The sequence below is a fragment of the Adiantum capillus-veneris genome, chromosome 3 (assembly GCF_014529385.1).
Source record: "Adiantum capillus-veneris isolate H3 chromosome 3, ASM1452938v2, whole genome shotgun sequence".
Lineage (NCBI taxonomy): Eukaryota > Viridiplantae > Streptophyta > Polypodiopsida > Polypodiales > Pteridaceae > Adiantum > Adiantum capillus-veneris.
The window spans coordinates 15,495,736-15,523,320 of NC_140933.1; the positions used below are offsets into that span (position 1 = coordinate 15,495,736).

At 40.2% G+C, this 27,585-nt stretch overlaps 1 protein-coding gene across 1 annotated transcript; it reads left to right on the forward strand.

The window, feature by feature from the left end:
* Positions 1-17,308: 17,308 nt before the first annotated feature.
* LOC147460539 (uncharacterized) lies at positions 17,309-20,000 on the forward strand. The gene has a single exon (XM_086507914.1). The coding sequence runs from the start codon at positions 17,552-17,554 to the stop codon at positions 19,691-19,693; it is 2,142 nt and encodes a 713-aa protein (XP_086364040.1). The 5' UTR covers positions 17,309-17,551; the 3' UTR covers positions 19,694-20,000.
* The last annotated feature ends 7,585 nt before the right edge of the window (positions 20,001-27,585 follow it).

Genomic DNA, 27,585 nt, shown 5'->3' on the forward strand with positions numbered 1-27,585 from the left:
ACGTTAGATTTATCTAATCATTGATTGTCATGTGTAAAGTAATACTCACACTACAGACAATTTAGGTAAATTAAATAATAATCTCTCTCTTTGTGTAGAGGTATTTTCACACCTAGAAGAGATTTACAGAGTAGTGAATTTTGATTGCTTGCCACGTGTAGAGTTACACTCACACTTGGAGGCAATTTAGATAGGTTTTTTTAAAGATATCTTGCTTTGTGTAGAGTTTACTCACACTTGGAAGTTATTGAGATAGATTAAGCGATTTATTTATCATGATTCATGTGTAAAGTGAAAGCTCACACTTAAAAATTTATTTTTGATATTTATAATTTAAAGAAGTTGAAAACATTGATGAATAGAGTAATGTAAATGGTATTAGAGTTTGATTTTAGATGTGCATTTAGTAGCTAGTTCTGTTTGAGTTTGCAGGTCTGAAGAAGATGGTGAAAGGATACGAGTGGAACTACGTAGATGAATTGGTCAGTGGGAAGAATACATCAAAGCTGAGGTGTAAGACCTGTGGCCATAATTTTAGTGGAAATGCTCACAGGATAAAAGAACATGTTTTCAAAATCCCTAGAAACGTGTTAGCTTGCAAATACCCCCCAAGAGGTATTGCTAAAAAATTTCCCGAGTGGGCGCTCAAGGCAAAGAGAATTCTTGAGAGAAAAAAAAAGGGAGGTCCCAAAATGATGGCTCCATCTATGGCTAGGGACATCGAGATGACGCTCGAGAATGATCAAAACCCTCACTCGACCCCTACTACAGGTCAAGGAACAGGTCAAGGAGGGTGCCATTCATTCTTTGCTGGGAATTGTAGCTCTAATCCTACCGGAAGCTCTATTGCTAACATAAGCCGAAGTGAAGCATGGACTGGAGGACAATTTGCACCAAGTGATCCTACTTTGCAACAGGCATTTGGGAAACAATGGTTGCTTGAGCTCCATCTTAAGTGGAATCAAGCATTTGTTGCATGTGGAATTCCTTTTAATGTCATTCAAAATCCTATCTTCAAAGATGCTTTAACACTAGGTTGGTAACCTAACAGGACATAAAAGTGTCCTTTCAGGGTTTTGAAAAAAACCTCCAAAACCATAGTAGATCCACTCCTTTTGTAAAATCCTTTCATGAGGTTATAGTTCAAGCCCTACTACACATGGAAAAAATAAGAAACTTGTAAAATTTCTCATCTTTTGGTCACACCAAGCCTTGAAAGTTGATGGACCAGTACATTTTCATCAAAACAGTCATTTCTTACGTTTTGTTGCATAAAAATAAGATTAGGGATTTTTGTAGGACTTGAGATAAATTCCCTAGCTAACTTCAATGGGTTGGTGATCAGAACATCTGATTGCTTCTCACTCACTATTTTTTGTTTTGCCAAAAGAAATAGGTACAAAAAAGTTGAATTTTTACCATTCTGCAAACCTATCATCAAAGTTTCTATAGCCACGCTCAATACAAAAAATATATTCATGTTTTCTTAGTTCCCTATTGTCCTTTAGGTTCATAAGGAGCCATGGAGCATGTCAAAAGAATAATACATCTCTTACCAAGGAGATTCTTGGGGACAAAGATGAAGTGCTAAATACAGCAAACATGAAAAAACTGGGTTCAACATTATGAGTTGTAGAATCCCATAGAGACTATTCAATATCTAGCCAAATTTGATCCTTATGACTAGATATGGTTACTACCTACAAAATGCATGTAGTTGTCACAAGAAACTAACAATATTGAAAAAGCTATACTTGATATACTAGAATGTTTTGTTTTCTTCTATAATTGAAAAAATCAACCATGGTTGTCTACTATGAAAAATAGGGTATTAGGTGCCCCAAAACTCAAGGAATATTAGCTTTATGTTACAATATGCGACATAGAAAATCAAAACTGCATTTGGATATCATGAAAGCCACCAAAAAAATCATAGAAGAGCTAAAATTGGCTAAAAAACAGGATTTGACAATTTTTGTAATTTGGTCATAACTTACAACTTTAACATTTATTCCTCCCTAGAAGCATCACGACATGTTGAGGACTACTAAAGATAGTTCTCTAGCATTATAGACCTCACAAACATGAATTCTAGAGTGGTATAGTTGCAAAAAGCTAAAAAAAGACAAAAACAGGACCCGTTTTTTCACACAGTTTAGGTTGTGAAATGTTGTGCAAGGACAATGTTAAAGATGGAATTGATATTCCAAAAAAATGTCAAGTTTTTTTCAGCTCATGAGACAACTTTCTAGACAGATAGCACCTCAAAATCCATTTTGAAACTCTTGACATAATTCAAGGAAAATGGTCACTTAACAGGACATAAAAATGTCCCAGGACATAAAAGTGTCCCATTACCAACCTAGTGTTAATGAGCACGGCGAAGAAGGGTTTTGTGGTTTCTGATTATAATAAGATGAGTACAGAATATTTAGATAAAGTAAAAACAACATCAGAGAATATTTTACAGCACAAAACTCTTGATTTTGTGCCGGCGTATGGATGCACAATTTCTCTAGATGGTTGGACAAATTGCCAAAAGAAACCATTGATTAATGTGATGTTGATTTGTCCAAGAGGTGCCATCTTTCTTGAAGCGATCGATGCATCCCTGAAAGAAAAAACTAGTGGATATCTTGCTGGTGTTTATGAGCATTCGATTAGAAGAGCAGGGGGACCTAAATATGTGACATCCATTGTCACAGATAATGCATCTAACTACAGAGCAACTGGAAAAGAAATTGAAGCAAAGTATCCAAAGAGGGTTCCATGCTGCTCACACTTTGAATTTGCTCTTAAAGGACTTTGGAAAAGTTCCTTCTATTAAGCAAACTCTTCTAGATGCAAACCACTTGGTGAAGTCCCAAGTATGAACCTGCTGCTTCCAAATGCTATCAGCTTGTAAACTCTCCAGTTTTTTGGAGAAATGTAGACAAAATAGTTACTGTCACATAACCTTTCACTCATCTGATACGGTTAGTGGACAAAGAAGCCTCTATCTTTGGACGGGTTTACTGGTACATGCATGAAGCCACTCGCAAGTTAAAAGATAGTACATCTTATGCAGGAAAAGAGAAAGCCATGATGATGACATTTGTCAAAAGACGATGGGAGCAGTTGCATACTCCTTTACATGGAGCAGGTTTTGACTTGGATCCCAAGTTCCAAATGCATGAGCAATCTTCAAACAATGAAGTGATCAGTGATTTCAAGAAAGTGTGTGTTCAACTATTAGGCATTGTGGATGGGCAGGTGGGATACACACAGAAGACGGCATACACTAGTAGAGAGGGAACGTTTGGGAATCCTTGGCATATAGATGCTATCAAGACGATGAGCGCACCAGTTTGGCAGAAAGAGTACGGTGGAGAAAAAGTGGAACTTCAACATGTGGCTGTGAGAGTATTGTATGTTGCTGCCTCAAGTGGTAGCTGTGAGAGAAACTAGTCTTCATTTGCTTTTGTGCATACTAAAAAACAAAATCGATTAAGTCCTAAACGAGCTGCGGACTTTGTGTATGTCTTTTGTAACATGCGACTTATGCATAAGCCTGCGAAGTTAGCCACACGTGCCACAGAAGAAAGCTGTGGGCGCTTCCAAACACATGAAGCAGTTGCAAATGAGCTCTCTGATTATGAAATGGAATGGAATCCGGAAGATATTGATCCGGAATGTTCAGATGTCGAAGAAATTGATGACATGGTGCCTGTGATTGAGGGGATGGATGAGCTGTAAAGTTTTTACTATATTCTCAATTAGTTTTGCAATGCAAAAATTATGTGGAGTTTAGCTTTACAATCCATACCTTCTCTCTCTCTCTCTCTCTCTCTCTCTCTCTCTCTCTCTCTCTCTCTCTCTCTCTCTCTCTCTCATTGTTAAAAAGAGGGTAGTAGAGAGAACATAACTTACACAATTGCAACAACATCTATCACGTCTATTTGTTCCAACAAACAGAGATTTACATATCAAAAAGAGGTTTTAATTACTAATCGTATGATTTAAGTTACAAAAAGAGCTATGTATTGTTTGGGAGATTTAATTTAAATCATGGGCTTGTTCTCCAAAGAGATTAGATACACGAAATTTTGAAGTGCCAACTGAATCACTTGGGCCGGCATTGCTTATCTCTTCTTCGTTAACATGCCCATACCTTGCCTCGTACCATGCCAACTTTCTTTCTAGCTCAGCTATACGAGCACACAATATGGCTGGGGTCTCTCCTTGACTTGACCAATTCCACGCCTTCGGTTGCAAGTTTCTCAATAACTGCAGTTTCTTCGGGAAAATATGTGTAACCTCTCTTAAGAGGAGGGTCTTCTTGATTAGCTTCCCGTGCATGAATCTTCTCGGTTGGGCGTCCTTTCCCAACACCTCCTGTAGTGGGATGATTGTTCCAATCAACTTTGAGCCGCAATACATAGTAGCAATAACATTGTTGCACAAAGTAAATTGCCACTTGATTATTATTTGGTGGCGATCTATACACTTGGATAAATCTTGCAAGGATATTTCGTGCGAGGACAGTGTGTTGCAGATTTGAAACCTTCAAGGAAGCAGAATCCTTAGAATTTCCACTGACTCGAAATAATGTGTTGCGTACGAAGTGATTCGGGCATAGCTGTCTGCATTGCCTGTAATTCAGTGGCTCCCCTTGAAGTTCTGATTCCTCTTGTTGGGTTGCAGCTAAAGCACTAAGATCTCCTTAAGCCACCCGAATTTCTTCCTCTTTGTAAATTTGTTGAGCCAATGCATGATTAAGTAAAGGATCATTAGGATGTTGTGCGTTCTAGTCGGAAGCAATATCTTCCATAACTGAAATGCAAAATAACAAACTTTAGTGAGACAAATTTTAGCACTTGAGAAAGAGAGATGGTTTAAAGAATTAAGCGATCTAACTTAAAATACTTTAAAACTTCAACTTGAAGAACTTTAAAAACATTGTGCACGTGACACCACACATTGTACACGTGACACCATTAATGCAAAAAAAGTTGATTACTGGTTTAATCATCAATAGGTCTCAAGCCAGATTCGGTTACAATATGATAGCCAACATTATGGCTTCCATTCAAACAAAGGCTTAAATCCCATATCTTAGGTCTAGCTAATGGTTTGGGAGATTTTCCACTAGCAAGATGTTTGTTTACATTGCGCAAAATTCACGCTTGAGAACTTCGGCGGGATCTGGAATACATGCAAGCAAGCGCCTAAGAATATAGGACAGACTATATATATCAGATGCCTTGGTGAATGGAGGAGGATTGGTGCTGATATTTTCAGGGGCATTCCATGGATAATCTAACTCAAATTGAGCTCTACGTTGAGGGGTGAGATTTGGCAGCTTGGGAAATGTTGCCAAAGTGTTTGATGGTGTACTTCATCCCCAGTCCACAATGCCAGCATACACTCCTCACTCGCCAAAATGGAGTAGAATATTTCTAGTGTGTAGATCATTGTGAATAAATTCGTGACTATGCACGAATTTAATCGTCTGTAGAAGAGCATTGCATATTGGCAAAATGTTGTCTGTGAACTACTGTACAGTTCCAGATGAGTGTTGGAATTCTCTGATTGCAGGCTTGCTTCCATCATGATGACATGCATGAATCCACTGCTCAAGATGACCTCCATTCCAAAGCTTGAAGATCAACATAGGTCTTTTGCTATACCGAACAAGAGCACGGGGCAATATCATGCCACAATGTTGAATAGTTGTAGCAGTTGCCTCCTCTAGCACGATCTGTAGTGTCGGCTTGCTTCCTATTTGGTCTTTGTATATCTTTGCCGCATAGACGGGATCTTTGAAGAGAGGATGAGCCACTGATACTTGTTTCACATTTGCAAAACGTCCTTCACCTAATTGGGGTGCTTGCAAGTGAAAGATGGAATGCTCCCCAAGTAAGTGTAGGATAGGAGGACACATCGTATCATCTAGGTTTACAGCGGATGACTGAGCACCTGATGAAGGAGGTACATCCTCTTCTGTCCTAGGACGTTTTCAAGAGTCTTCGACCTTATCTTTGCTCTTCAATTCTGAATGTAGCTGTGCTACAAGCTGCATTCGCTCATTGATTCCGGTTTGGTTTTGATTTCTGGATGAACCATACTTTCAAAACTTCTAGTGATATGGCCTAATAATTGCTTTATTGTGTTATGCATCACTCCATTAGTGCGCAGAGCTGGGTCAAACGAAAATGGGAATGCACTGCACAGCTTTAGCCAACAATGCTCCACAAGTTCAATCACAAAATCATCGAACTTTGCCTACAATGGATCAAATGCTCGCCGCAAATGATCGTCTGAAGCCCCATAGAGAGACAAAATAAGAGCATCACTAATAATTTTGCGATGCTGACGCGTTAACTTTGTCTCTACCATGACTGAAGCCTGAAAATACATGAAGGAAATATAAGTAAGGTAAATCCACAATAGATAAAAATTTGACATATATGATTCTTAATAAATCTAAACAAAAACATTTCATGGCTAATAATAACATCCAGTAATGAAAGATCTAAACATTTCATGCATCATAATAACAACAGTATTGAAAGATGCGATGGTTAAAGCATTCAGGATTGAAGAATGTATAATATATACCTTCTCCTTGCAGTGTGACACATGGTCAGCAGCAACCAAAGATGAAGAATTCATTGAATCCAATCTCCTTGCAGTGCGACACGATGGTCAGCAACAACCAAGAACGATGGATTTAAAAACTCGAAACCTCTCCTTGCAGTGCGACACGGTGGTCAGCAGCAACCAGAGACGAGTAAGTTATTGAATCAAATCTCCTTGTAGTGTGACGCGATGGTCAGCAACAACCAAGAATGATGGATTTAAAAATCCTAAACCTCTCCCTATAGTGCGACACGATGGTCAACAACAACCAAGGACGATGGATTTAAAAACTCGAAACCTCTCCCTGCAGTGCGACACGATGGTCAGCAACAACCAGAGACGAGGAAGTTATTGAATCCAATCTCCTTGTAGTGTGACGCGATGGTCAGCAACAACCAAGAACGATGGATATAAAAATCCTAAACCTCTCTCTGCAGTGTGACACAATGGTCAACAGCAACCAGAGACGAGGAATCTATTGAATCCAATTTCCTTGGAGTGCGACACGATGGTCAGAAGCAACCAAGGACGATGGATTTGGCAACCCTAAACCTCTCCCTGCAGTGCGACACGGTGGTCAGCAATAACCAAAGACGAGGAATCTATTTTTTTTAAATCCAATCTTCCAATAGGGCAACACAATGGTCAAGAATAACTAGGAAGAAAAGATGCATGATAGCTAACTCCTCCTTGTAGTGCGACTCGGTGGTCAGCAACAACCAGGGATGGAAAGTCTAATTGTACAACCTAATCTACTTCTTGAAGTGCGACACAGAGGTCAGCACAGTCAAGGACAAAGCGTCTAAAGTCTAACCCCCCTTGCAGTGTGTCACGAAGATCAACACAGCCAAGGACGGGTGTCTAAACCTGCAAACTAACACTAAGGTGTGAGCAAAGCTCCACAGCAACAGCGCTAGCAAAAAACAAAATACAAACTAACACTGAGGTGCGAGCAAAGCTCCACAACAACAGTATCAACAAATTAACTGCAAAAAAAAACAGAAAAAATACTAAAAGAAAATTTACCTGCTCTGTGGCTTGTCGATGTGTTGTGCTCGCTATCTATTAAAGCTCTAGCAACTATGTCTCTATCTCTCTAGCAATCACAATCACAGCAATTCGTTCGAACTGCCGCGGCGCCTCTTTGTTTATAAGTATAAATATATTTCGATCGAAATATAGTTCGATCGAACTCCTTTTTATTCGAATATGCGCGTATAATACGGATATACAATGTACATCTCCGTAATATCCGTACAATTTATAATATACGGGCGTATAAATGAAACTTCGTTGTTGAAAAAAATTGAAAAAATATCGTGAAATTTTTACACTTGCACCATCTCCTTCATGATTCTTGCTTTCATCGCAAGCGCTTTTCTTACTCTCTTGGATGACTTACTCTCTTGGATGACTTCTCTAAGATTGATGATCAATATCTCACTTGGATCCCATTGTGAAAAAGCATGTTACTTTTTGATCGCTCAGTGAAAGAATCCTCTATCTTTTACTTTCGATCATGACCTATACACCATACTTCAATACGTGTTGAAGGAGTAAGCAAGGTGGCTTGTAATCATTATTTTTAAACTTTGCCTAAGTAATTACTGATCATTATGTATTCAATCAATTAGAAACTTTGCAACTCAAAATGATAGACAAAAACCATTTAAGCCATCCTAAAAAGAGGATTTTCATTTCAAAAAAAAGAGAGATTGAACTCTATACCCTTTGCCCTTTGGGTAGCCTATAGAAGATATAAGAATTTTATGATTTTTTTGGTAAAACAATTTGAAATTTCACTAAAATTTATGATTTAGAACTTACCATAATTTTGTCTCATAGAGATTGTATTTTGACAGAGAGAAAAATCGAATGTTTTCTTTCCCTCATAAGCAACCTATGGTAGAAGCAAGGTGTAAAAAACTTCTTTCTACCTTGTTGCCAAAACTTGGAAATAAAATAGGACACTTTAGTGTCTCAAGACCGTTAAGTGTCCAATTATAGAACTAGTGTTAACCCCGAGAGGAATGTACAAATATCCTCAAGCATGTCAAGTGCTCTGAGGGATCATAGTACACAATTCGCGCCTACACATTCCCTAAAAGATGAGAACTACTTAGATAGTTACATTTTGATGACTAGAAGATACCAAACCCGTTAGGGTTTTGATTGCTTGATTCCAATCTTCAGAGTTCTTGTGTTTTCCGATAGAGATGATCACTTCTCTACTTTCTTGAAAAATCTCTTTGAAGTTGGCAATCGAGTGATCTTTTTGAAAGATATGATTCCAAGCTAGCCTAAAGTAGCATAAGTGAACAATTTGTGTGCAAACTAGGATGGCTTGGTTCTTCCAAATCTTACCTCCCAAGAATAGATTTTGAAGTGTTACAAAACAATAGAATGCCCTTCAAAGACTAGTTTCCAAGTCACACACAAGTTATAGACATAATTTCAAACTTGAGCATGTGTTGAATAAGAGCATAATTTTGGTTTTCCAAAGGTTAGGGCTATTCTAGTGCAGTTTGACAACCACAAATGACTTTATATGTTGAAACCAAGAAAGCACGTATTTTTCCGGCTCCCTAACCCAATTAAATATCGTTGCTTGAACTCTATTTTGAATTTTTCATTGTGCAAAAACTCTTGAAAATATTGAGTTCTCCATAATAACATTGAAACCAAGGTTTTAGGCACCCCAATTGTGTATGCATCACGTACTTTGATACATTTAATTGATCCACGCGAAAAGTTTGATATAATTTGGGGTTTTGCATGCTTATGTCTCAAGAATGAAAATATCAAAGTTTTCTCTTATGTAGTTTTGAATATTTAAAATGATACAATAATTGTTGCATACCAAAGCCCTTTTACTTGCCACCTTGAGTCCTCAACGGAGAGGGTATGCAATTTATCACTTTCTAAAACTCACAAATACATCAAAAACATATTTTTCTTTGTATAGAACGATATGCTTGAAATGGCAATATCGAACACGTAGAACTTTCTACTATTTTATATACTCTAAAGGGATTTTTTTTGCACATGAAACTTTCAATTATCTATAGCACAATTATTGAAAAGTCACGTTAAAATTTCTACAACGTCGCTTCATTTTTCTTGAGCTTATAAAGTCAATTTCTTCAAAGCGTCAATTGCAATTTTACGAGGGTCAGCGTGAAGAGTATAGTTCTTGATCATGGTAGATTCTAAAATGCAAGGTTATATTTTTAAAAGACCCTCTAGCTAACATATTTAAGCATATCAAGAGGGTTTTCTTAAATACACTGTCTAATGCAAGTAGAATTGTGAGTATGAGAAAAAAAGAGCATTTCAAAATTCATAGTACTAACTTTAAGAAACTTTCTTTTTGGGGTTTCTCAAATCAACAAAGCTTTGTCAATGAAGGTGTTATGGGGGGCGTTGCCAATAGGTGACAAGATGTTGGCTCGAGGTATCGGCTTCAATAGGTGTCCGGACTGCAGAACTACTAGGGAGGATGTGCCCCACTTATTCTTAGAGTGCCCGAGGGCTAGATGCTTGAAAGGATCCAATATTGGGTTTTCCAAGAATGATTTTCTCTTTGGAGGGAAAGTGATGTAAAGCCAACCAATTTTGCTACTTACTTAAGTCGTTAGATTCTGCTTCTTCCACCATATTTGGAAGGCCAGGAATGACCGAGTGTTCGTCTAGGATCTCTCCGTAGCTAGCTACACAGAGAGTATCCAAGATAATAGGGAAACTATTATTGGGATTGAAAAAAACAACACCTCTGACGAGTGGGATTAGGCAACTCTTACCATCATGTCTATGTTAACATGACGTTTGCAAGGTTGGGGCTCCATTTGATGACCTGTCTCCTTTGGAATGTATGTGGCCATGGCTCAAATTGAGCATAGTAGTGATGTAATGGTTTTCTCTTGTTAATATAACCTCTCACATATTGTGAGATTAGCAAATAAATAAATAAATAATTTCTACGTGGGATTACTAGTACACTACACCTAAGTAGTTTTTGTTTTCTAAAAGAAACCTTAGTGTTGTGTTGGGTTAGGAAGATTTTCATTGGTTTTCAGTCCCTGATGGAGACTTACCTTAAATGTTTATTTCACTTTCATTTAGTATCCTGACATGTCTTGGTTTTTCTTGCATTCTATTGTTTTAGAATGTTAAAGTGAAACTTCACTTGTATAATTCTAGTAAATTCTATGCACACATCTATATGAATGAGTTTTTTTAATTTCACATTTCATTTCACAGTCTCACATGGCTTAACTTTTCTTACATTCTATAACTTAATTCTAGTCAATATTCAGGAAAGTCTCTTTTATTAAACGGCCGTCGATTGAGCTTCCTTTCCACAAAAAAGCGAGCCGGAAATACTAGCATAAATTTAAAATTTATAGATTTTTAAAACTATATTCTCACCTATTTCACCAGTTTTTCTTTCCTTTACCATGATTTGCAACCAGGTAGTGTCCATTTTCAACCGGCTCAAGGCTAAGCTAAGGCAATCCTTTCTTGAACACTAATTCTACTTAAACTCAACCTAATGATTTTATCACGTTCTAATTTTTTTAAAAAGCCATCGTGATTCTTTCACTTGTTTAATAGCAGGATTTTGTCTTTGAGTGAGACTAGCTCTCATATTTATAAATGTTTACTTGCTACGCATATAAATAAGGATGTAAAAATGCACATGGGCGATAGCCTATAACTGAATGTCAAAAGTCAAATGGCCATTGGCTATGTATGCAATGACGTGTGCATTGAGATTTCAGCATTTTGAGGGCGTTCCGTGTATAAAAACATGTGATGTTTGAAGCTTGAAACTTTACTTCCAAGGTTCAAAGTACAAAGGATTTTGCTGCTTGATCAGAGTCGATCTTCCAAAACTATCACAAAAGAGACACATGTAAGTATACTCCCTCCACACGAGGGGCTTATTTAGGTCAAAGGTGACATTTTCTCACCTTTAGGGGACTCAAAAAAGGAAAGAAAAGAAAGGGGGGGGGGGGGGGTGGGGGTGTTTTTAAAAACTCTTTTGGCTTCCAGGCCAAAATTTAAATCATTTGTCGGTATTTACACTAAAACTTGTTAGATTTTGCCGGTTTCTTCAAGGCAAGCTCAAAATCTAGCCGGTACATTGCAATTTTAGCCGATTAAAAATGCAATGAACCTTGGTTTTTGGTGAACACTTGTTTTTTTTTACATAAATAAATTGCAAGCCTATCCCTTATTTGCTATGGAAACTCTATTGCGATCTACGATCTAGCGGGAAAGATTTGCCAATGGGTTCAAAAGACTTGGAAGTAGGGTTCTTTAAGAATGATCTCTTCTTGGGAGGGAAGGTTTTCAAGTTGCTTATTGCAACTCAAATTGTTAGATTCTGTTACTTCAAATTGGTTTGGAAGGCTAGGAATTGTCCTGTATTCAAAAACACCATGGAAACAGCCAAGTTCACAGAGATAATACAAGAAAGCAAGGGGGTGATTATCGCCATTGGGAAACGCAACAACTCTGATGAGTGAAACAGGACCATTGGCACCGCATTGACCAACTTACATGGATAAGGGTGTTGGTCCTTCCATTGTCACAGGGTGGCTCCCTTGTCAGTCGATGTATCTATGGTCCCTTAGAGTTGTCATGGCTTGACACAAGCATGGCAAGAATTTATAATTTTTTTGTATTGTTAATATAGTCTACTCACCATTGTGAATTTTGAAAAAAAAAAACACTCTTTCCTTTTCTTGAAACAAAGCTTTATTCTGCTTATCCTACTCACAAACTAAGTATACATTTATGTCCGTTTTGCAAACAAAAATCTCTAACTACTTGCGTCTACAATTTTGGCCTTACACATTTAAGCAGTAAGAGTTAACAAAGGAAAATCAACGAGAAATAAAATCTAACAAAGAAATCCAATATTGAATACAAACCACAAAAGTGTAAATTGCAATGGCCAACCCTCTAGCTCTATGAAGTTCTCTTTAAAAATCATCACTATACTATAGTAGTAAAGTATAGTAGTATTATATCAAACTCATCATTAGAGTAGTATTATACATATACTATATACCCATTGATTAGTTTTGAAAAAAATTCTGAATTTTTTTTCACTCTTTTGTTTTGTTTTTTTTTTAAAATTAGAAAAGAAACCGTTCGAAGCTTCACCACGACTAGTTGTACGGGATTGCCTCCACTCACTCACATCGAGTAAAATGACCCTTCATATAGAGCTTTTGTAAATTTTGCCATTTCTCATGAAGGTCAAAAGTGGCCTTGAAGGTCTCTCCAACCTTCAAAAGTGAATTTGGGGGGAGGAGGGGGGGGGAGGGGGGCTCAACACTAAAGGGCACGGAGCCAAGCGGTGTGATCAACGGTTGTTGATCTCGACGTGGATGTGTGGTTCACAAAAAAAGCACGACCCCCCATGCACTCTCGCGATTCCATCCCGTTGAACCACGGGATTTTTGTCCAAGTTTACTTTTTCGAAATCTAACGGTCCGCGATCTCTTGATGTCCGTGTTTCCACTTGCATGCCGTCAATCCTAGGACCGGATCTTCATTTAATATGTTGTACCCTTTAGGGAGGGGAGGGGAGGGGAGGGGAGGGGGGGGGGGTGGTTGATCCCCTTGTAATGCAGGGAGGTAGAAACTCATAATTGTTATCTCCCTTGGGGCTCTGGTAAAGGTAATACATAGCTATTGCCCTTGCGCATGTCATTTCAAACGTAACATATTCTAAAATGTTCTAATCTGTTGTGCCAATGATGCTAATAAGGTAGTTGAACCTTAACTTGCCAGGTTTTTTAATGAAATAATTAGGAAGTGTTGTTGTATGGTACTCAACTTCGCTAAGATTCAGATGGTTGAGGCCACATGGGATGGCCCAAGATCATGTGCCAAATGCTCTTTGTTTATTCTATCTTAAGCCCTTGTCACACTGGGGCACCCAAAACATGGCCAAGTGGAGGTGGCGCCCTCCTATTCGTCCGCCAAAAAGTGATGTCGGGACTAGAAGCCTTGTCAGATGGCCGGCCTCACCAGCCCGGGCCAACTTTCCAAAGTGGTGGCCATCTCTCAAAAAGTAACCCGCGAGCGCACGACACAGGCTTTAAGCTCTGATCATCAGCAAGAGATGCGGAGAGTCTACCACCTTGCCTACGTACATTAGTTGAAATGGGAGCCTACCTGCAGATTAATATCCCAGTGTGACACGAAATGGGTGCCCACCCAAGAAAATTTCGCTGGGCAGGCGGCCCAGTGTGATAGGGGCCTTATCTCATGCACAAAGAGAACAATTTTCCAAATAGGGAAATCAAGAGGCTATCGATGCAATTTATCTATAGAGAAAAAAACCTAACTACATCCGTGGTTGATATCATCTCATCAAAGACGAGTGAAAATGGGAATCGTAACTTATTTTCCCCGGATGATTTGAATTCACCAAAAAGAATTTACAGAGCAACCTCAAGCTCGTGACCAACCTTGAGGGATACCAGATTACAACAAAGCACTACCTCACATAGAGGTAACCGCACAAATCAAGAAAAGTTGAAATCGTAACTTAAACTGAATGCTAAAATTTATTGACAAAAAATTGCGTCACATAATCATCCCAGAATACAAGTTCCAGAAAAGTTAAGGGATCCATGAATTCCCAATCATTAACTACTAGATTACTATTAATTGGCTTGCTTTGGGCTGGGTCTGTGTGTTCTCTTTTTGGGGAAAAGAATCTGTAGATTAAACCTTTTCTAAGCAGGATTTGCACCACCTTCCCAACTCAAGTCTCCTCAGGAAAGTTTTGATGCTTGACAGAGTATTTTTTGAATAAACTCACACAATGGCCCATATGAGATGTGTATAGGCTTTGTAATGGAAACTTGTAGAAGCTCTTCAAATCAAGGTGATGCTGCAAAACAATTCTCTTAAATGTCTTGAAATATGCTCCTTACTTTCCTCCATTATCATACCTTTATTCTCTTCCAGAATTTGTGATTTTTTGTGGTTGTCAATATAATCTACTCACTATTTGGAGTTTTGCCAAAAAAAAAAAAAAAAAGGTGGCTTTGAAGTAGAAAACCTTGTGGAATGTCATCCCATCCTTAAACCAAAAAAATTACAGTTGTTTCTATGTGTATTCGAAAGTTTTTCCATTGTTAGAAGAAGCCCTCCATAGTTTCCATTTTTCAAGCAAGCTTTCTAGGCTATAAATGCATGTCATTGATTCACAAGAAAAATAAGTGTGTGTGTGTGTGTGTGTGTGTGTGTGTGTGTGTGTGTGAGAGAGAGAGAGAGAGAGAGAGAGAGAGAGAGAGAGGACAACATGCTTAGATTGATGGGAGTGAGCTCAACTTGGGGCATATAAATTGTGTCTAACTACAAGGTTTGCATACATTGGCTAGATCTAGGTCCTAACACCTTTAGGTTTTAGGATCCGGATGGCTAAACTAATTTGGGAAACCTTAGAGTTAAGAGCGTATGTACAAGAATAGTACGAGGATGATTGACCCTCTAGGAAGGTGCACATCTGTGGCATATCAACTAGTATCCAACCCAAGCTCACAGTCGAAGTTTTGTTTTACTAAGAAGAAGTAAGTCGAAGCTAAGCCAAGAGAAAGGTGGACAAATTTATCCTCTAATAAGGAGAAGTGCCAAAATGAATGCCTAACCAGATAAACAAATTCAACCTCTGAGCTAAAAGAGAGTGTCATGTTGAACCTTGATCTCGTTGACAGCTTCAAAGTGCCAAGATGAACGTAGAAGCCCACAAACATGTTCAATCTTTGAGTGCAAAATTGAGCCCAATCGAGCGAACCAAGTTCGTAGCAAGGGGATCCCAAGTTTGCTTTAAGGGGGCAGTTGTTGGGGCAAGCTCAACTTGTGACATGTAAGTAACTATAAGGCTTGCATAAATTGGCTAAACAAGAGGTGCCTAAGACCTTAAAGTGTTGGGTTCTAGATGACTAGACCACTTAAGTGTGCATGTACATGAATAATACTGGGATGGTTGATCACCACGACCTCGTGGCATAGCACAAAGAGAGTGATGAGACTTCAATACATAGCTTTTGTACTACCTAGCACTTGCATGGTTGCTAGCAAAATTGCATTTAGAGCTAAGAATGGACGAAAGGAGTAAAAGTCCCTTGAAACATCATATTGCTTTGAAATATGGTAAAGGAGCCAATTTATACACTATCCTCCCCTAAGGAAACATACACGCCCCAATATACTTGGAATCTTGCTTACGTGTCACTTTGTGATTTGCTAAAAAGTGTATCATTATTGAAACTTGGCTGAAACATACACGCCCCAATATACTTGGAATCTTGCTTACGTGTCACTTTGTGATTTGCTAAAAAGTGTATCATTATTGAAACTTGGCTGCCCCTTATGCCTCAAGAGGCCTCAAAATTGAAATTTTCAACACCAAGATAGATATTTTTTTCTATTTTATTTTCATGCTCTATGTATCTCCCCAAAAATCCACAATAATAAACCTTACTTACTCAAAACTACTTGAATTGTCAGCCGCTCCTTGTCATCTTTCTTCAACATCTTCCTTACAAGATCCTTAGTGCCAGAAGAGATAGATGGCCAGGGGTCACTTGAAAGATCTACATTGCCCTCCAAGATTTCTTTGAAGATATCCTGCTCTGACTCTGCAAGAAACTCATGTTGAATATACATTTCCTTACATAAGAGAGATTGCTAAAATCAGTAACATTGTTGGGCTTACCTGCCCAGAATGGGAGAACACCACTGAGAAGAATGTATAGTAAGACACCAGCACTCCATAAGTCTTAACTCTGGATCATAATTTCTACGAAGAACCTCTGGAGCAACATAATATGCGCTACCTACAATGTCTCTGAATGTCTCGCCTGAGAACATGAAACCAATTTAGAAAACCCAACTTAGCTTCTCTACCCTAGCTACTTTTGGAGAGACTCCTTGACTTGAGAAAGACTTCAAAACCCAGTGATATAAGGGGTGCATTCACAGAGACTAGGGTTATATTAACCCCTGCCAAGCATCAACAAAGCACTTGCTTATGTCAGAAGGCGGGGGGTCAAACTATACCCGTGCAAATGTGCTCTGAAGGTTGAATAATTTGAGCTCCATCCATAGTCCCAACCACTCTCTCTCTCTTTCTCTCTCTCATGGATCTAGCTTCACTTTGTGAGTAGTATACCTTGTCGTGGATAAAGACGACATGGCACGATGATTGTGTAGAAGCATTTGCTATGCGACGATGACGATGCAAATTTGACGTGGTAGTGAGAGAAAGGCATGAAGGCACGGTGGATTTTGTAGCGAGAGACGTGGGGAGAACTCAATGGCACAAGGATACAAGTGACACGAGGGCAGTGCTGTTTGAACCTTGGACGAGTCGCCTCCGCCTCAAAAAACCACTTTAACTGTATTTGCTTGCCTTGCTTTGCGATTTCTTCACCTTCGCTTCGCGCGCGCTTTCTTCCTTTCTTCCTGCCGCTTCTTTTCTTCACTCGCTTTTGACTCTCTCTCTCTCTCTCTCTCTCTCACACACACACACTCTCTCTCTCTCTCTCTACGCAATGACACGCAGGCACACGACACAAATTGCTTCGTCTAAGTCATCACTAGCTCGCCACTTCCGCTCAACTGCCTTATTTGTAGCTTGCACTCTCTCTTTCTGCTGCTTTGAGCGCCAGCTCTCTCTCTCTCTCTCCCCCCACCCCCGCGAGCTGCAGTACCTATTCCACCTTTCCAATTCAGCTCTCCACCATCTACTTAACTCCCACTCCCCTGCTCTCCTACTCCCACTCCCCCTGCTCCTCCATCTTTGACCTTAGACAACGTCTTCTTCCCCTTGTTTCTGTTTGCGAGGGCGATCACCCATCCCCTTTCTTGTCCCCTGCTTCCTCCCCTTCATTCAATCATGAGCGATCCTCATTTTGGCTCGGACCACGAGCAAGACAGCGTCGTTCATGAATCGCCATATCCTCAAGAACTCAAACTTCTCTCCTCAGATCTTTCGAGTCAGTACCGCGAAGCAAGCTCAGCTCACAGCCTGTGGAGGAAAGCCCAATTCTCCACGAATCTTGATGCCGCGGCGCCCTTTGACGGCTCGGCCAAGAAGAGGCCCTCCGGCGAGGTCTCTTGTGAACTGGGTCTTGGAGTGTGGGACAATCCGCGGAGGGTGTGCCGAATTTGCCATCGCCACTTCTCATCTGGGAGGGCCCTTGGCGGCCACATGCGGGTGCATGGTCCTCTGTTTCAGCCTGCCGGGACCAAGAGGAAGCTCAATTCTCAAGGTGTTAGCAAACTGGGAGATGGGCTTTGCACCGAGGTCTCTGGCTCTAAGAACAGCGACCTGTCTTTGCTGTCCAAGAACTTATCAAACAAGGAAGTGCTCAAATTCTACGACGCTGATGAACCCACCATTGCCTCAGATTCTGAAGGGGAAGCAGTGGATGATGTACCTACAAGCGAAACTTATCTGCATCACTTTGAGAATGTCAAGGATTATGATGATGGCGAATTAGATGATGGCTACGAAGACCGGCATCATGGGAACATGCATATGGGCCTCGATTCATTGGATGATGCGAATCTCACCACCATGACTTCCAATAAGAGAAATCCTCTGTACAAGCTCCGGCACAACCCCAAGAAGAGCCGCCGCTTTGTACAGGATCATTTTGCCATGGAGATGTTTCTCTCAGGGCAAGATGCAAATGTCCATCCTTTTTCAAAAGGATCTGCTTTTTCTTCTGATCTAGAGAGGCCTAGAGTCTGCTCAGAGTGTGGCAAATCATTCATGTCCTGGAAAGCTCTTTTCGGACATATGCGGTGCCACCCTGAACGAGACTGGCGAGGAATTTTGCGTCCAGAAGACGGCTTTATGCCAGAGGTGAGAATTCGATTGGCCAAGAAGAAGCTCTTTGCAGAGAGCAGGTTAATGGAGAGCTCCGACTGTGAGCTAGACTCTGACGTCGAAAACAAAGAGTTTGGCACAGAAGTAGGATCATATGAGAGCAAGAAATTGGTAAAAGCAGAGCGAGCAACGGAGCAACATGTCAATGGGGAGGGCAGTTATGAGATTCCGAAGGAAGATGGCTATGGCAATGTGTCGAGGGAGGACGATGGGCACCGTCGCTGGCCGACAGGCAAGCGATCTCGACGCAAGGTTATGGAAGGGAAAGCTGAAAGTGTGCAACACTTGAATTTTTCCCCAGATAGAGAGGAGCCTGCTTTAACGTCAGAGAGTGGCTCTCTAGAGGAGCCTCAAGAGGAGCAACATGGAGAGACTCCAAATTTCCTTCTCATGCTTGCGGAGGCCGCCAGGAAAATTGAGAAAGAGACTCAGGGTGAGGCTGTCCTTGCCATTGGTGCAAAACCGTCTCAAGCCGCTGCAAGCAGTACTAATGGCATTGTGAAGTATGAATGCTCTACCTGTAAGAAGTCCTTCAATTCCCACCAAGCTTTGGGGGGGCATAGAGCCAGCCACAGGAAGATGAAGGGCTGTTTTGCGCGAACCAGCATCATAGGAGATGACATAGGCTTTGGTGAGTATAACCTTATCAGAGAGGAGCTCTGGCAAGGTCATGCACATGATAGAGACTCTTCTCTACATGTGGATGAGAAACCACAGCAAATCAAAGGTCACGAGTGCTCGATTTGCCATCGGATGTTTGCCACGGGTCAGGCTCTTGGCGGTCACAAGAGATGTCATTACATTGGTGAGAAAGTTGCAGAGGCAGCCAGTTTCACATCAAGCAACAAGCAGATTTTATGTGAAGAAGGTCATTCTAGCAGGCTTGATATTACCGAAGGGGGCAGCGCCACCCTAGATTTAAACATGCCAGCGCCAGGGGATGAGGACGGCGAGGTCACAGGCGTGTCTGCGCGGTTGCAATTGTTTAGTGGCAAGCTCGACGAGAAAGAGACGAAGCAAAGGAGCGCACAAGAGCTATCTTTAACTCATTGGGCCAGGAAGGATGTGGCGGGAGAAGAAAGGCAGAGCTCTCCATGGGAGGTTGACAGCAGGTGGGCGATGGGCCCAGCAGTGGCATACTAAGAGAGAGGCATTCTATAGCATGTGTCAAAAGATCATTATTTCATTGCAAATAGTGCCAGGACCTCTTTGTATTCTCTTCAACATGTCAGATTGATCCATTGTTTTGTGGCAGGACATTCCTAACCAGAAGGTGGCCATTCTATTCATTTGCTGTACATACATAATGCTCTCATTTGTATTCTTTCATTCATAGAACAAACACACACACAGAGTGCTCTTTGTTTCATTATGTCTCAATTTGTCTCCTCAGAGAGCTTTGTAATCTCTTATACGTTTATTGGTTGGCAACCTTTGAAAACTTTCTGCTGTTTTGGATTGCCCACGACTTGTCCACTTTTGACAAAGCGGTTTGCAGGCCTATCTGTAGGTACATCATTCTTGCTTCTCATCAGTCCACTTGGAGACTTTTCTACGCCTTTCTCTCCTACAATGGAACAAAAGAATTTTTTGATTTTTCAGAAAACAGCAAACCTAATCTTGAAGCTTGACTAGATTCTTTTGGAAAAGAGTTGCAATATCTTCATCCTCCTAGCACTGCTCTATACACTACTAATGGCTCCAAAAAAATAAATTCACTACATGCTCAAGGAAAGGTGAAGATAAAGAAGAATACAAATGTAACTTGGCACACATTGCATGCTCTCAAACACCACTTTATATACACACCACTTTACTTGAGACTCACTCTTGGCTTATACGTTTGAGACGTTTAGAATGAAGTACTATTTTTATGAAAAATGGAGACCCAATAAGTATTAGCAGCGCTACCTAGCACCACATCCCTAAGTCAACCTGAAGTAGAACCTTGTTAAATTTACTAGTATCCAACCTATACTATCAAATTTTCATCTCAGAACTCTCTTCAAACGCCTTCTTCTTTCTTTGTCATCGTGCTTTATATCGTACGAGAAGCCAATCCATGGACACATTGTATTCGTTTCTAACATTTGTAGTCTTAAAATATTTCTTGTTGACGATCCGGGTTTATCAATGAAACGATTAAAAAAACAATTCTCTTCATAAACATTTTTTTCTATGAATGGTGTTTGTGGATCACCGCGACGGCCGTCTGTAACATAGCTAGTTATTAGCACTAACATAATGTCAATACTCAAGGAAGTGACTCGGATGGGACACGAACACTCATTGAAGTTGTCAATCTCAAAAAGTGAACATAACAAGCAATCATACCAACTCAACAACCAAACCACCACTCAATGATCAAAGAAATCTGTTTATGTCATTTCCCACCGCTTTAGGTCATCACGCCATTTGGACACTCGAACGGACTCAAAATGCAACGGAACTTTATGAGGAAGTTTAAGACACTTAAGAACATTATCCTACCAAATCTGATCGCAATCCGACAAGGTACCATAATCACGATCCATTATGAAAAAGGTCCTGAAAATTGCAACAGAATTTTTCAGAAAGGTCGCCCTATGATTTAGGAACACTTTCCCATGATCAAAACGTCAAAAACGGTGATTTAAGCACTCAAATATCAAGATTAGATTCACTAACGCGTAATCGCGAACCTCAACAAAACTGACAATGCTTATACTTGAATGAAAGAGCAAAAAAAGAGGAACACAATGCAAGTTTAGAAACTGAAAACGGATTATCTAATCATTAGAAAAGTTGATTACAAGTTGGAGCTTTGTAGGCGCCTGAGCGTACATCAGAGCTCTTTCTTCTTCAAAAGATAGGCTTCCTTTTCATATTAAGGTTATTGACATTTATATCTAGAGCTTTCTAAATGACCAATGGTCGACTCACACATACCTTTACAATCATCATAAAAGAATTACATCTCAGAAAATTGACATGCTACTCTGGAATCAAGATTTACACAGAGTATTACTACATTAGCTCGAAAATATAATAGAGTACAAATGTGGTGTTCGGCTACGTGTCTAATCAGGTGGACGTCCATTCGGTTAGTTCGCTAACATTCCCCCCTTCCTAACCATTAGGAAGTGAATGGGATATAGAAGGGCCTCTTTATTTGACAATTTATGGAAATGCTTAAAGCTTAAACCAAGTTTGACGAAGCTTAAAAGAGAGGGAAAAAAGACATATGCTGGGATTTAAAAAAATGTCATTTTCATAATTTGTATTTGAAAATAATCTATTCAATAACCCAAAATAGAGGTGAGTAAATGAATTTTAAAATGTCTTTTTTTCACCTCTCTCCTCTCCCTCTAACATATAAAACACTTTCTCTCACTTAGATCTCATTAAAAGAGACACTTTTCAATACCCCTATCAAAAAAGCAGATTTTCACATCCTTTTATTGCGTTCTTTTTAACCGTGTGCCAACTCTCTCTCTCTCTCTCTCTCTCTCTCTCTCTCTCTCTCTCTCTCTCTCTCTTTTCTCTCTTCTCACTTCCTCCTCCGAATCATCGAGGGGACATTCTTTGCTGCCTACTTCTAATAGAAAGTACAAATCCTCCAAGGTTGCATATCTGCTCTCTCTCTCTCTCTCTCTCTCTCTCTCTCTCTCTCTCTCTCTCTCTCTCTTACCTCTGCACTCATGATCAACAATTTGAATTCAAAGGAGACTAACCTGCACTCCCTCTCTTTCTTCCCTCCACAACATAATCCTTTTTTCCTATCTTTGAGTACTATCCACTTCTTCTCTCCATAGCTAGCTTCACCTGCTTGTAGCAATCACCATTACACTTTCTCTTTCTAATTTGCTTGATTAGCTAACACAAATGTTATTCAATACTCTATCTCTGCAAGACATTACTAATAAGACAAAATGATATTGATTAAAAGTTGATTTGGAGCAGCAGTACGCTACTGTGTGAATTGACACATATAATCCTAGTGCTGCAGATAAGCTACAGAACATTGGGTGCAAGGCAATCAACTTATGGATTGATGGCTATATTTATCCTAGTGATCCAATGACCAATGCATCATCGCCCTTTCATAACGTCATTGAGCTATTGCGTTTTATTGGAGATGAGAGAGACGGATTATTTTGGAGATTGTATTCAGCTTTCGTCAATGAAAGGGAAGCAAGAAAACATATCTTTGCTGTCTATTCGTCATTGCAAGAGAAGTATGTGAAAGACATTTAGCAAGTGAGAGAGGAAACCAACGAGAAGATGAAGCAGCTGAACGATGAGATGGCGAAGCTTAATAGAAAAATAGAGCATCAAAAAATGGAGCAAGAGCGCCGGCTAGACAATAACGTTTAGCTACAAAACACTGCACATAATATGCGGTGGCGAATCGATTACCCTACACACATTCTATTGGGCTATCACATTCGTAAGCGCAAGAGACATGCAATGTCTATGCTATCTTCAAGTAGTGGAGCTTGAAAGAAACGTATCCGTCAAACTCGGTAAGGATACAAATGCAAGCTTCTAATTTTATACATTTTTTGCAGGTTTCTGTATTATTATTTCAATATGCAAAAACTTGGTTCAGATGATAATGGGAATTGATTATGATGCTCAAATGATTGGACGTACAGCATATCATCAAGCCAAGGGAGTTGGTGGAGCTATTGGATGATCCATCCAATGCTGACATTACTAATGTTTTGCGCCATAAGTATTTCAATGAGCTAAAGAGAACCGTGTTGTCTTAGGAGATGATGGAGGTGTGTGACAACATAGGAATAAGTTTCAAGGCCTATAAATCTTTGTACAGAATTGTCACACTAAGTCATAGGGCAAAAGGTTTGTTTAGGTTGTTGCAAATACCTTACAGTGTTAGCGTTGCAAAAAGGTGCACCAATAATGATGTTGCAAGCTTGCTGGGAGAATTTCAATATGTGGAGGATGCCATGCCATTAGAAGGCGCAAATCCTTCCGTTACAACGAGCTCAACAGTATGTATGTTGACTTTTTGAGCTCTAGGAGATGAATATCAGATTGTCAACGATCAACGGCTCAAAAGGATAAGCATTACGCTTATGAACAGGGCCTTGGTGGGCGTCGATGCTGAGCTAAATGCGAACGAGAAGGGAAACACATGTTTAGGTGTTCAGGGTTGACAGCTTTTCATCTCCCGCACAAGATATATGAGTCCCTAAAATAGTATTTCAATCACACCTCAATTGTTGATGTCATTCGACAACAACAAGAATGACAACGATTGCAGGTTTCAGGTCTGGGTACTTTCCAAGTTGAGTGGCATTTGGTAGGAGACTTGAAAACTCTCAAGTGTATGTTAGGGTGCAAGAAAGGTGCAATGAGCCTCTTCCCATGCATGTATTACTGCCACAGTAAAGTCTCATTCGGAACTGAGGGCAAGGGTGCAAAGGCCAGCAAGTCAAATGGCAGTAAGGGTAAGGGTGGCAAGCTGCAGTCACCTTTGCAAAAGGTGTGCTCACTACAAAAATAGTGGGTAAAGCACTACAACAATGGTTTCAAGGTATCCTCAGTTATAACCAGAGTGTACCCCCTACTCGAGACATGGACGATCCAAATCAGGATCCTATTATACTGATTTCACTGATAAATGTGCATGTGTGCACCCTTCATGCCCGTGTAGGAATTCTTGACAAGTTGCTTATGATCCATATTAATTATGCCTAGAATATGGAGCCTATAGAAAGAAAGAAAGTGTGTATAAGAGAACTTGAATCTATTCTATCAAGTTTTGGTCTACATGGGGGTGTAATTGAGTTACCAAAGGAAAAGAAGGCATCTGGAAGTACACATGATCCTCCTAATAAAATATGTATGCCCTGCACGAGACGTTCAAATTGTTCTATAGAGTTTTAGCGAGGAGAGAGAGGAAGAAGACTAGAGTGCAAAGAAGTTTGAAACGCAGAATAGAGAAAGTAGTTAGTGTAAGGCAATCACAATCGTATCATGCTTTGAGTGCAAAAGATCGATTCTAATGATGGTTGGAGACAAGGTGACGAAATGGTAGGTGTTGGTGGATGAAAAACTAATAAATTTGTGACACTAACCACTTCTATTATAAACATGCATTGAAATACCAAGTGATTTGTTGACACCCAAATCAGTGGTCCGGTGGGTCAAGTTTCGTCTATTTTTGGAGTTTTTAAAAAATTTTATTAGTATTATTGAGTTCTTAAATATTTTTATTAAAAATAAGTACTTTACAAGTCAAAAATCACAACTTAAAGTTCATTTCTTGTTTGCACATTCTAAAAGATCTTCTCGAGCATAAACGAGCACGCACTCATATCTTGCACCACATGGACGATTCACACGAACATACCACAACGCACATCGACGCCACCACAACCACTCACATCACTGAACATACACAGTGAGCACCCCATGCAAAATCTATGGCTTAAAATCCATATCCTCAGCCACATACGGATAACCCAACACCACAATCCTCTCCAGCTGTGAAACAACCTCCCCAACCATCGAATCATCCAGATGATCAAACCACCATGTGACAGACTTTTGGTGATCTTGCACCATTAAATCATGCCAACCACACACCTCTGTGAGATTCCCATGGATTTCATCTCTATACAGACCCACACAAGAAACAAGAGCAACCGAAGAGGAATACCGGGGTCTGCTACAAAATTTGGAGTCCTCGCCTGCTATCACAACACCTAGCACTCAGGCAAATGCGAAAACCACACCGCAAAAATTTGGACCGCCATACAAACAAAGCGTAATCAAAGTAGTACCATTCAATCCAGTTTCTGAAGCACGAGGGGCCAAGAGAAGTAAGAAAGTGAAAGAGATGGAAAAGAAATAGGTAGCTAAGAAGAAATTGCAAAGAATGCAAGAAGAACATAGAAGAAAAAGGGAGCAAGAGGAGTGGGAGAGAGCTGAGGTCGAGAGAGCTCACTTGGAAAATTCACAAGCACAAGCAGAGACGGAGTGGAAGGTGACAGAGGATAGAGCTCAGGCTGTCCAACAAGCAAAGGCTGGGAGCTCAAGGCGTTCTAAAACTCCTCAAAGAGCCAAGCAATGTGCAAAGAGGAAGAAGGACAAGGTGACGTCTGAAGAACAACGGGCTTAGGAGGAGAGGAGGAAAAAGTACAAAATGATCCTCCTCAATGGGCCAGGAAGGCAGCACCTCCAGCATTGCCAACAACACAGAAGAAATGGACATGGAAACCACACAAAGTTATTTTGAGGGAGATCCGAAAGTATCAGAAGAGCACTTATCCAATCATACCCAAAGCGGTCTCTCGGGTGGTGAGAGAGATAATGGATGAATACAGTGATTCAGTTACACGCATACAATGCGCACCTTACTGGACCTACAGGATGCCACCAATGACATTTTGGTGTAGCTATTTCAGGATGGCATTTCCTGTATGGTGCATGCTAAGCACGTAATCCTAAAAAGTACATATTTATCTCTAGCAATCAATTTGCAAAATGAAGGGTGACTTCATAAGAATTAGTTTATCCCATGGTCAAAACTGGCCCATGCGCATCGTGGCGCACATGAGCTTTTTTTGCGTTGTCTAACCTTGTTGGGCGCTGTTGTGCATCGTGGTCGTCTCGCCGCCTCCGTATTCCCCCCTCATTGCCCTCTTTCATAAAAAATCACCGAGTGATGCCTCTCAGCAGATGGGTGCTTGCATGGTTGAGGTTTTTTGCACGCATAGCAGAAATGAAATTTATTGGACAATATGAACAGAAAAAAAACAAGTAGAGAAATTGATTAAAAAAACAACTATTATGTATTGCTTCGGATATGACATCATGGTCGATTAGTATTTCTACAAGTTACATCTATGGGTATGCGGAGAATGGCTAACTTGACGCCAAGGGATTTTAGAATTTTCTCTAGGTTTGTCACTCCTTGATCTAGGACTAAGGTGAAGTGGGAGAGGACTAACCCAGGGTGCTTGCTTGTAAAGGCATACAATGCCACCTCTCGGTCCACCAATATACATTTGTAAGCATTTAGGGTGAGGGAATATTCAATGAGTATGACACTTAATGATTTGCACTTGAGCCCACAGAACCATTCTTAGAGGACTCTGTGTGAGCAACTCAAAGAATCGATGGCCCTAGGTGGCTCAAGTAGTGCCAAAGCGCTATCCCTACCCATGGGCACGTTGCGTGAACCTCCAGTACACATTGCAAACTTATCAACATGGTATGCCGTCTGCAAAGCATTTTAAATGACTTTTAACACTTGTTGTAAGGAACAATAGACAACCTACCACGTTAAGAAATATTTACCTCAGTTTCTTCATCCATCTCTTCAAGATTTTTCCCTGTAAGATCGATGCTAGAATGATCACCTCCACTCATAGTGATCAACAGTTTGTATAGATGAAAAGTGCTTTTCGGCACGCTTTTGTAAAATGAGGCACATGATTTGATTTCCACTAGTGTACTTGCCACCATTTGCACCACTTCTGTTTGTTTTTCTTCAAAGTCAATTTGAAATTTGACTTTCTCTTCCTTTTTACTAGGATCCTTCATGCTGCATAGATAGAAAGCACTAAGAGCAATTTCTTTGAGTCCTAGTGTTTTGGCAATGTTTTCAAGGACCAAAAATGACGATCATCCACCATAACTGCATGCAAAGTGAGAATTTGGAGGTATGGGACTTCCTCCAATACCTCATCTCCCTCTATCATCCGGTCTTCCTCCTCAGTGGAGCTGGGCTCTTGCAAGAGGGCAAGTGCCATAGATGCTTTAGTCTTCTCATCAACCTCTTTAATAATTTCATTTGATTCCTCCATGATGGTCACAAGCGGTCTTTGACTGGCCTTTTCCTTTGATTTTCCCTTATCCATGCCCTCAAGCACAAGTAAGGCCATAACCATGTCCCAAGAAACAAAAATTTGGTGCTTATGCACCCTATGTCCAAGTCTATGAGATCACATCATCCTCTGTCCTATAGTCCCGTTCCGTGAACCCTTTAATAAACGTCAACAAGTGAAAGAGAAAGTTTT